This window comes from Quercus lobata, chromosome 2, assembly GCF_001633185.2.
Source record: "Quercus lobata isolate SW786 chromosome 2, ValleyOak3.0 Primary Assembly, whole genome shotgun sequence".
In the NCBI taxonomy this organism is placed as follows: Eukaryota; Viridiplantae; Streptophyta; class Magnoliopsida; order Fagales; family Fagaceae; genus Quercus; species Quercus lobata.
The window spans coordinates 6,194,184-6,205,789 of NC_044905.1; the positions used below are offsets into that span (position 1 = coordinate 6,194,184).

General features: G+C 33.9%; 1 protein-coding gene across 2 annotated transcripts; it reads right to left on the reverse strand.

The window, feature by feature from the left end:
- Positions 1 to 709: 709 nt before the first annotated feature.
- LOC115974238 (mitogen-activated protein kinase kinase kinase 5-like) lies at positions 710 to 7,038 on the reverse strand. 2 transcript variants are annotated; one of them, XM_031094499.1, is made up of 11 exons: positions 6,299 to 7,038; positions 4,840 to 5,613; positions 4,670 to 4,757; positions 4,065 to 4,127; positions 3,800 to 3,963; positions 3,337 to 3,412; positions 2,988 to 3,047; positions 2,765 to 2,890; positions 2,245 to 2,454; positions 1,905 to 2,002; positions 710 to 1,606 (listed from the first exon to the last, which is right to left on the reverse strand). In XM_031094499.1, the coding sequence occupies exons 1-11, from the start codon at positions 6,685 to 6,687 to the stop codon at positions 1,441 to 1,443; spliced, it is 2,214 nt and encodes a 737-aa protein (XP_030950359.1). In that variant the 5' UTR covers positions 6,688 to 7,038; the 3' UTR covers positions 710 to 1,440. The 2 variants fall into 2 exon arrangements, 1 of the variants encoding a protein (XP_030950359.1); XR_004087875.1 differs by lacking the exon at positions 710 to 1,606 and having other exon boundaries at positions 1,910 to 2,002; positions 2,245 to 2,359.
- Positions 7,039 to 11,606: the final 4,568 nt, after the last annotated feature.

Genomic DNA, 11,606 nt, shown 5'->3' on the forward strand with positions numbered 1-11,606 from the left:
AAAAATTCAACGAAAAAAGCTCATGACAAATAGACCAAAGTATGTGGAAATCACAACTTAAAAGGTTATATACATGCACTAGTAGACTAGTCACATAATTAATAATACATTTTGATAGTTTTATAAGCCTTCAATCTAGTTAAGGGGAAAACTTTATCGACAAAGAAGAGTGGTGCAAGGTATACAAATGTTACCAAAGAGTATTGTAGTTAGATAACATTTGAGTATTGCTTGTTCTACTTTACGAGGAGAATCTAAGTTCAAATTCCCTTCTCCAAAGAAGAGTGGTGTAAGGTATACAAATGTTACCAAAGAGTATTGTAATTAGATAACATTTGAGTATTGCTTGTTCTACTTTACGAGGAGAATCTAAGTTCAAATTCCCTTCTCCAGTATTTGTAACTATCTAATTATATAAATAAATAACCTGTTGATGCATAGTTTCAAATGCAATTGATCTATTGCCCAAACTGATACAAATGCACTCATATTGTCCAAAATTATGTCGGGCAACACCATTTTAATCAATTAGCTAGCACCTTTAGGGTAAGTTTGTAAATCCAATTGCAAAGACTCGTAAATCCAAAACCAATTTCGTAAGACCGAGATCCAATGTAATAACTAGGATAATTACACCGTCCTAAATTACCATTCCCATGTGATATGGAAAATTTGATAAGGTAACAAAAGTTAAAAAGGCTAATTAAAAAACAAAAAGAACAAGGTTTATTTTGGAATAAATTTCTGTTCCAAGTGATACTGTCAGTTCTACAGAAAATGACAATAAATTTACATGTAAGAAAACAGATTAAGCTGCCATCATGCAGACTGCTTAATTGAAACAAGGATCTATCGAAAATGAATTAATTGAAAGAGGATGGAGCCTCAATATTTACAGATTAAGTCAACTTTCGGTTATCTATTATGTGACAACATTATCCTAATTTTTCTACCAAGTTCTCTATCTGTTCAAGATCAATTACAGAAGTATGAACGCCTCGTGTTAGTTAAAGCCTTAAGCTTTAGTAAAGAATATAAGATGACAAGCTTCCAATTTCCAGCCATGTAGATTTCCTGCTAAAAAGGGCTTGTAACTTCAAAAGAGGTATCAAAGATTCATTTGATGGTAAATTGAACCTCTTTTGGATGCAAGGTACAAAAGAAATCTCTAAATGGTAATGAAAAAATTTCCATTACAGGTCCCTGCAGGCTGCAACTTTTCCAGTCGACCTCTGGCCTCTTTCCAGCTTTATCCATAAGTACCATAGTTTCCTAACGACCTAAGTTAGCTACAAAACTATTTCAGAGGTATGGGATTTCCTTTCCATGGGTCCTTAAAGTGCACACGGATGGTTGTTCACAGTACCTAAGGGCACATTGTTGGAAATATTTGAAGGGTGAAGCTATGTGAACCATGAATCAATTGGTTGTTCACAGTACCTAAGGGCACATTCTGGAAATATTTGAAGAAAGGGTGAAGCTATGTGAACCATTAATCAACTGTGTGTTAGGGAGAGAAGTCCGGACTTGATGCATAGTGGAAGAAGGATGACGGAAAGCCTCAGTGCAGTTATAAATTTTAGCATTACGATGTTGGCAGGTCCCTCTGCAAAAGAAAACATAACAACAATGAATTACTATGAATAAAGCCAAATTGAGTGGCTAAGAAAGAGCAATTTATTAATGGGAAAAATTAACATATATTTTTTTAAACTTTCTATAGGAAAAGAAAAAAATAACTAATTATTTTGATAGTTTTTTATACTTTCCATAAAATTGGTATCAAAACTTTCCTAAAGTGGTCTTTTAACAAATGCCCTAAAAGCACCAGTTAACTAGACCCTTAAATAATTCAATAACTATAGCCTGAGAAGTTCAGGAATAGGTGAGGATGTATTTTTTACCTACTACATGGGCGTTTCCCATTCACAATCTGTGTGCCAGGAGAGAATGACATCTGATCTTTATGCCTAGTGCCATCTCCTACAGTATGCGGTTTCTCCTGGAGGAGCACACACAACACAACAAAAAACATTCAAGTAAACAAATAATATATTTGGTTCTCTCTTTTTCTTTGGGAAGGGGGAGAGGGGAATGTTATTACACTGCAGTCATTATGGCCAAACACCAAGTAAACAAATAATATATTTGGTTCTCTCTTTTTCTTTGGGAAGGGGGAGAGGGGAATGTTATTACACTGCAGTCATTATGGCCAAACACCAAGGACAAGTATTTCATACTTACCGTTAGATTAATTGCAGAAAATGCCTGCATGGAGACTGCAACATTTTGATCATATGAATTTCGTACAAAAGGATGCTCAAGTAGCTTCATAGCTGTTGGTCGCTCTGCAGGATCCCTGCGAAAGCAACAATGAAGGAAATCCTTTCCCTCTGAGGATAATGTTTCTGGTATGGGTGGAGTTCTGTTCAAAACTTTGAACATAGCTTGAGGCTGAAAAACAGAAGAACAGTTGGATACTTAAAAGGATCAAGTTTAAAACACAAGGATAGTATTAATAATAATAATGATTTATTTTTTTAATTTCCTCCTTCAAAACAGGATAGTACAAATAAGTACCAGTTGTACATCAAAAAATTAGCCACAAGAAATTTCTCAAAAGAAGTGTGATTCTTTAATAGGTCCATATAAATCAGAGATGGGTTGAATTCATACGGAGCACATGAAACAATAGCATGTAGATGACATTTTACATGCCTAGATTATGATCAATAAAGCATAACGAGGTTAACAATGTCCTCACCCCCGTAAAATCACTCCAAGGAGGTTTTCCATTCAGCATTTCAATAATGGTACAGCCCAAACTCCATATGTCAACGGCCAATGCAACGTCAGGGTTGGCATCTTTAGTCAATGCAGCCTGCATGACCTGCACAAAAGTAATCAGAGTCAAAAAAGAAAAGAAAAAAAAATAAGGAAGGGTACTAGCTGCCAACAAAGTTATTTCCAACTGCAATGTGAAGTACCTCTGGAGCCATCCAGTATGGACTGCCCTTCAGAGAAAGATTATAAGTTTGTCCTGTAAGCTGAATACAAACCAGGGTTCAAGTAAGAAAACAACCCCAAAAAAACTCCAGGGTCTGTCAATAAAGAATCTGATTAAAAAAAAAAAAAAAACCTATAACCACAAAGAACAGACCAAGTAAAAACATCTGGTCCAGATTATGCGGGGCGGGGGTCGGAAATCCAGGAAGCATTGGTGGACCACTATTCACCAAAGAGAATAGCAGAAACACGGTGCTTAAAGATGACACTAGCTTGAGGGAGTATAATAACCATCAAATTCTAATGTGTGGATAAATAATTCAAACTTACATGCTTAGCTACCCCAAAATCTGCTAGCTTAACCACGCCTGATGCATCAACAAGCAAATTAGCACCTTTGATATCCCTGTAGAGCATAATCATCCAAGTCGCTGAAAATTCACATTAACAAAAGCAACCAAACTACTCCAACAATGTGCTTTTACTGACCACTAGGTAGATATAGCAGAACAATAAGTATCCTTATAATCTTTTAAAGAATGCCCAAGAATCAAATTTTCCCTCATTTTTTTTAACATATCATTTTATGGAGTACAGTACATGATTTTTTTATATTGTAAGTTACACATGCACCCAATGGGTTGCAAACTCACAACCTCACCCTCCACCAGAACTCATAAGGGGAGGAGGTGCCAGTTGAGCTAGAGCTCATTGGCCGAAGTATAGTACATGATCAACAAAGAACTTAAGTTACAATGCAAATTTGTTCTTTCTTATCAAACATGATAGTTACCTGTGGATAGTCTTTGTGCTATGCAAGTAAGCCAACCCAGTGAGGATATGGCGAGTGAAATTGCGAACTACAGATTCAGTCATAGCTCCAAAATGTTCTTGTACATATTTGTTGACTGATCCAGGATGAACATACTCCAAATATATGTAAAAGTGATCGTCAATCTGCTCATAAACATCATTACTTTAAATTGTCAGAATTGCAAAGAAATCATAAGCAATTAATTTAACCAATATAATATAACAAGAACCAAAGAAATACTTACTATCTCACTTCCATAATACTGCACTATGTTTGGGTGCTTTAATTGACCGAGAATTTTTATTTCCTGTATCAAGAAATATAGTAAGAATAACACTAGAACATAATTAGAGCAGACACAAAGTTATAAGTGAACTCCTAACTATTAGGATGTGGTCACAATGCATGACCTCAATTCATGACATGGAAAAGGTTAAAGCATGATGTGAACATCCCAAACAACAATGCTGATCATTGGGAGTTATAACGGGGAATTTTTCTATAAAGAGACAAGTGGTCTTAGGTACTCAGCACCGGATAAAGGGGGACAAAACAAAAGTGGAAAGAGTCTTTGGGAATGCCTCTAATTGGAGTCTAGAGTTTCGGCCATTATGCAGGTTGCTGACTTAAACCTCTTTCATGTAGTAGAAACCAATGTTCATTCCCTTCCTAGAATTTAATGTAGCAGCACCAATTAAGTCTTAATCCCAAGTCCCAACTGGCTGGGGTTGGCTAAATATATCACCTTTTGCCATTATAACTTCCTGGTCAAATTTTGAATCTTCCCTCAACAAGAAACAACATATAACAGCAACTATGCCCCAATCGAATGAAAACTCTAACAAGTACCTGCTCCAATTGCTTTACACATTCAGCAGATTTAGGATCATCAGGAATCAGATCAACTTCCTTCATGGCACACAAAGCTCCGGTCTCTCTGCCAAATAAATAGATAAGGCAAGATTAACTACAGAAGAAGGTCAATAAACCTAGAAGCAAACTTCATAATACTTGCATACCGGTTCGTTGCAAGGTAAACACTTCCAAATGTACCACGTCCAATGAGTCTTCCTTTTTGCCATTGACCTTTAAAAGATGACATGTGTGGTTGTTCTGCAATGTGGTGGGTGGTACTTAAATGTGATTGCGGGGATGATTGTGATGATAATGTAGCTCTTGGAGGAAGAGGCAAAGGGTAGGCACTGACATGATTAATACTTTCAGGCCAATCCATATGACCCTCTAACAGCAATTTATGATGTGAGGCAAGTGCAGATCTCTTTGGACTAGGGGTGAGATGGGGACTTTGGGCTGTTGGGCTACATTGAGGTGACTGGTCAGGACTTCTCATGGTTTTCGCTGGTTGCACTTTTGAAGAAGACCCAACAATGCCATCCTGAAATTTTTGAAAAGCCAAAATAGAGGGAAAGAGATCCCCATAGTCTGATTTTCGTGGGCTCACATTAGGGCTCGAAAAGCCACTTGCCGGAGCACTCTTGACAAGAACTTTCTGCCTAGAGTTGCATTTGTAACCTTCAACATTTAGATCTTGAGGAGAGAATCCCTTATGATAATTGGTTGAAGATTTAGCCGAACTTGTGGTAACATAAGGAGGAAAAAACTCCTGACTCTTTGGTCTTAAATGTGGACTAACAGCAGGACTGAATACATCATTTGTTGAACCGCTCCTGGCTGGAATTCTCACAGTCAAGTTTCGATTACCACGTCCAACATTTACATCCTGAGAGAGTTTCATAGGACAATTGCTTGTGACAACATTGTCAGTGTGGTTCCTGAGTTTTTGAGAGCAACGTCATTACAATAAATCAACAAAGGTAAGTTGGAGAAAAATTAATGGCTACAATAAATAAACTAGATAGCAACATCATTATCATTATTATAATGATGCTGTCTTAGTTATAGTTCCTGTAGTTACAATTAATCAACAAACGAAATTTGGAGAGCAATAAAAAGTTACAAATTGACTAATGCATCAAAAATAATAATACATCTTTCAATGACAATTAAATCCGACCATATGTTTCATTAATCAACGCAACCACATAGTTAAATTTGATTGGGGAACCTAAGTTACAATTCCTAAGGAACCGGTAAGTTGTACACCTATCATAATAAGCGATATCAGGGATACTGCAAATTTTACTACAAAAATCATATAAATTTTCCTTGCAATGATATCTAATTAATGATAAGCTATAGTTTTCCGAATTAAATTCAACCATGTGGCTAACCTTACAAACTTTACCTAAATTTTGCTCAATTAGATACATAATCATGAAAAACAAAAAAGACTAAAACATGAAACATCAAAACTAACTGTAATAACATAAGCAAATGAATCAAACAAACAACGGTTTAATTACATGATACAACGAAAAACCAAACCAACCACCAATTTTAACCAAACAAACAAGTTTCTGTTTTTTTTTTTTCAACAGAAAAATAAAAAAGCTTTACCTCCTCAACGAGGGTCCGATTGCTTCATCGGGTGATCCGGGATGACCAGCCTGACCCGTTGACTCCGATTTCCGAGTCAATGAAAAATTGGCCGGAAGCGGAGGCAAAGGTTGTGGCACAGCCGATAAAGACCAGTGCTCCGATTCGAATTCGGTTCCACTAGGCGTCCGAGACTTTCGGGTCGAGTCGGTCGGATGCGGGTCCGACGACCCACACCCATCACTGGATCTGCTTCTCAACCCGAGTTCTCGATCACTGGCGTGCCGGATCTTCCTCTGCCTCGTGAGCCTCCTATCGAGAATACGAGATTGCCCAGAATCCCCAACGAATTTATCAACACTGCCATTGTCATTCCTCGTAGCACGCGAAGCTTTGTGGAAATAAAACATTGAGAGTTTCAGAACACAAGCAAAGTGAAAGTGTAACAATAATAACAACAACAACCACACATAATTATTATTATTATTATTATTCTTCGTATCTGTAGCTTTGTCGTGATAAAAGGAAACAACACGGTTCTTTCTCTCTTTAATTGATTAGCTGTAATTTTTGAAAATTTTAAAAATCAGTTTTTTTTTTTCTATATGTGAATTGTTGTTTGGGTTAAAACATATTGACCTCGGTGACGCAATAACAAAACTTGAGAAAAAGTCTGAACCTTATCTTGAAGAAATCTAGGACTATTAGCTTCGAGGAATCCGAAAATATACAAACAAACAAACATATTTGTTTATGTCAATACTTTACTGTACTTGCTAGGAAAGAAAACAAAGGAAAAAAAAATGGGAGACATTTTTAATTTTTTATAACTTTTTTTTTTGTCAACTTGTGGTTGTGAAACACGAACTAAGTCAAGGTTGACAAGATCATTTTTTTTTTTCCATAATGATGTTGTTGTTGCCGTGTGTAAACTTGCAACGTTTATTAACTTTTTGAATTTCTCCTCGATTGTTTTTTTGTGTAAAATTGTCAACCACGAGTTTGTGTGTGTGTATGTCAAGTGTCAACTTATAAATGGGTTTTCACATTTTCAATCTTTTAGTACGTAAATATATACATTTCTGAATTTAACTTCAGGTTGTAATTCTGTTTGAAATTCAGAAAGCATAAAAATTTTCATTGCATCATCAATGTGTAGACTGTAGACTGTATTCTATCCTTATTTATTCCCTTAACATTTAAATTTTAAAAAGTAGAATCTGTTCTTATTTTAAAGTATCGATACCCATAATTCCGTCTATCTTAATTAATTATAAATAATATTTTGGAAAAATTACATTTTATCATATTAAATTATATCATACAATTTTTTACATTTACTTCTTAAACTATATTATCTTTTACAATTTTCTCTCTAAACTATTATTGGTGTAATACTTTACACTTCAATTCATAAGCAATTGTTTAGGGAAATAAGTATGTATTCTCATAATTTATGAGGTACACATAAAATGAGATATCGTTTAGAGGTAAGAGTAAAAGGAGCATAATTTAAAAGGGTAAAGTATTCATTCTCATAGTTTAAGAGGTAACCTAGTAAGTATAACATGAGGTATAATTTAGAGGGTAAAGTGTAATTTCTCCCAATATTTTTGACAACTCTATATATAGTGGCAGAAGTCAAAACCAAATTTTTTTTCTTTTTTCTCCTTTTCTTTTTATGGTGGACCAATCGATAAAATAATGTACATACATATATGTGTACTTGTGTAGAATTTATACATAAACGTGTATTATACATAATTTATTATATTTATTATTATTCGTTTATAAAAAATATCATCAAGTCAATTTGATATAATTTAAGGAAAATATTTTATTTTAACGTCATGTGTATTATTTTTAAATTATATTAATCACAGTTAATAGTCTTTAAACGTTTCAAATTAAGTTTTTTTTGTTGTTAAATTAATTAAATATTACACATTAGAGTATAATAATGGAATAGGAAATAAATAAATATATATATATATATATATATAGCCTCATCACATGCGCTTTATGCATACAATAAAACTCTTTTTTTTAATTTGTTTTTTGGGTTTAGTGTCATAATGTCTAAAAGTGAGATAGAAATAGTATCATATTTCTTAGGATATTTCTTTATGTGACTTTTTTTTTCTTCTAATTAGTTATTTGTACTTTAGTTAGTGGCTAATGTGAATGGTATAAACTATTTGAAATTTAAATTTTTCATTTTTTTCCAACTCTCACATAGAGGCATTGGAATTCAAATAGAAGAAGTAATCTTTCTAAAAATATATATAAATAACTATGCTTTTTAAAAAAATAAAATAAAAAAATAAGGTAACGTGAAATAATGTTTAAAACTTAAATAGAAATAGTGTCCTAATTTTTAAGCAGAATTGAGAAGATAAAGAAAAATGCCTAAAATTTAGGAATAGTAAATTACTCTTTTAAGTTTTAAACCGTTTGTGTTTTTTAATTTAAAATTATTTAACTAAAAGATAGGGATATTTTAGATTATTTATAATTTATGTGAAGATATTTTAGGACACAAAATGATGAAATCTAAACAGGAATCATGTTATTTATAGTATATACTATGTGTGCAAACCAATTACAAATATAGTATTTATTAGATTGAATGGATAATTGCATTAACCTTAAATAAAAGTACATCTCTATCTCTATATATATCACTAACTAGGGAAATTATTGTGTATTCTCGGAGTACCATAAATGCGTACTCTCTCCTCTCACATGAATGGTGGGTCTCACTACGCATTTATTGTACTCTAGGAGTACCTAATAATTTTCCCACTAACTAAACAAAATATCTCACTAACTAACTTCCTAACAAAATTAATCTTATCGGAGCTTCCACAGGTACATGATTTGTAACTTACTATGCTATTTATAAAAATACTTAAACTACCTGCAGTTTATGAATTCTATTTACAAGCTACATGTCGTTTAGGCTCTCTTAACAATACTAAATAGTAAATATCACTTTTTATTTATTTATTTATACAAGATATAAATTTTGATGATGCAAAGAAAATCAGTAGGTTGAATGCTCTAAGCTTCAATGGACTAGTGATTGCTTGGAAGGCCTGAAAAGAAAAAGACACGATTAAAGGTGATTGAGATAAACTGGCCAAGAACCCTCCAATGCTTAAGTTAGTTTTTCTGGAAATTTAGAATTCCAATTTTTAGGAGTAGTGAAAACTTACTTCCATTTTATGTGGATGAGTCCTTATATAGTGAGCTTTGGAGTGGTTACTTGTTTCGTAACTTCCCCAATATTTGTGAAAGTTAGAAAGTTCAAACTTAACTTTCACAACCGCTATAGAAGTTAGAATGTTAAATCTTATTTTCTACAACTGTCATTTGAAGTTAAATACTTAATAGGAAGTTATAGTGATGAATAAGGATCTTGCTCATTTTTCAAAAGAGCAACACGTGGCCTGATCCACAAGCTTTTGTAGAAAAACCTTTACGGAAATTTCCTAAGTGCTGGGGGTCGTCCAGTCGCTTTCCTGATGGACGACCCTCATGCCCATGGACAACCGTCCTACTAGGGACGACCTTTATTTCCTAGGTGTTGGGGGTCATCCAAACGCTTTCTTGATGGACGACCCTCATGCCTATGGACAATCATCCTACTAGGAACGACCTTTCTATGTTAAGATAACCTTTTTGATCTAAACGACTCTTATGGACGAATTGGAGTCGATTCAATTTTTAGTTCACCATCAAATTCTATTATAGTTTAATCTACGTGTATATGTATGTAAAGTTCCTTCCTAGAGACTTAAACGCAGTCCTTACCCCTTACACTCCACAAGCATTTATACTTGTAGAGTGACCATCGTGCCAAGGGTACGCAGTGGTATAAATATCACTTTTATATGCCTTAACATAGACAATAAAACATAAGAGAAATATAAAAATTGCAATAACAAATGGATATATATTGTTTATTGATCACAAACATGCTCCAACCAATTGATCTTTTAACCATAAAATCATATTATCTTTTCTTTTAATAGAAAAATAAATAAATGCATTCTTGTATCCTTAACTCTCTAAATACAGCATGAAGAATAGTCTTTATATATATATATATATATGTAATGACCATATTTGAGTCCCTAGCCCAAAAGATGGATGGACTTAGACCCAAAAAGCCCAAAACAATTAATTTGTAGATAGTGGATTGGAAAACTAGGCTAAAATGAGTTGGACAATAAAATAAAATGACAAGAATAGGAAGATAAATTGACTTTTCTAAAGAAAATCGTCCTCGACACAATCTGAGGAGATCAGTTCTTATATATTTCACACAAGTTTGATTACAAATTTGGTTTCTGATTACTACAGTATTTCTCTCTTGATTTCTCTGATCCCCCTCTCTCATTGCTCTCTCCTTCTTTTATACTCTTTTTTTTTTTTTTTTTTTTTTTTTTCATTTTTACCCTCCACCTGCAAACTAGTTGGTGGGTGCTTGATCCTTGTCCCATCAACCTCTTCCTAAAGTCTTTAGGTAGTAGTTGTAAGACTCAAAACCACTGTTTAAGTATCACTTCCACATTAATGCGTCAAGAGAGTTAGCTGCAGAGCATTTAATGCGGTGGTAGCAGTTTTCTCCTTAAATATTTTAGGACTCTCCTTTGTCATTTGTTTCTGAAATGCTTATCTGTGCCAACAGAACTTTCTGGAACATTCCCCTGGATGGCAAACCACCTCTACGGACCTCGACCTTGGTTAGCCGAGGAGGCATTCATCATTGGCCCAATCTCCTGAGCCGTTATGATCAAAACTGACTTATTCATTTACTAACATGGACTCCCTTGATAATGTTTACCCTCCTTGGACGATATTTGGTCCTCGACTTGGGCCTTAGACCCATTATATACATAGATAATGAGTTTCTGGGCCCAATACCCCTACAATATATATATATATATATATATAGACAAAACTTAGGTACAGTATCTTAGGTGCTGTTTTTTTTTTTTTTTTTTTTGAAAGGTTAGGTGCTGTTTCTTAGGTTGCCTTATTTAAATTTAGTCATGTGACTATTTAACTAAAAAATACAATTCCATCCCATAAGAAAAAATCCACATAGCGAAATCTTAAAAAGGGAATCTAAGAAACAACACCTAAGTACTGTACCTAAATATTTCTCTATGCATATATATATATATATATATATTACTAAAGAGATTTATTTATGTATTATTTGAAAACATACTTGCTCTTAAAGTTAGTGAGTTTTATTCTTCTCAAAATGGGGGGGGGGGGTAAGATATTAATACCTCTAATAAGAAATGATTGTTTC

Excerpts from the sequence above, each read along its gene's own strand:
- LOC115974238 (XM_031094499.1), bottom strand. The coding sequence starts at position 6,687 with ATGTTTTATTTCCACAAAGCTTCGCGTGCTACGAGGAATGACAATGGC. Across the intron at positions 4,758-4,839 it reads GTTTACCTTGCAACGAACCG|AGAGACCGGAGCTTTGTGTG; the intron begins GTATGCAAGTAT and ends TTTATTTGGCAG. Across the intron at positions 1,607-1,904 it reads GGGAAACGCCCATGTAGTAG|AGGGACCTGCCAACATCGTA; the intron begins GTAAAAAATACA and ends TTTCTTTTGCAG.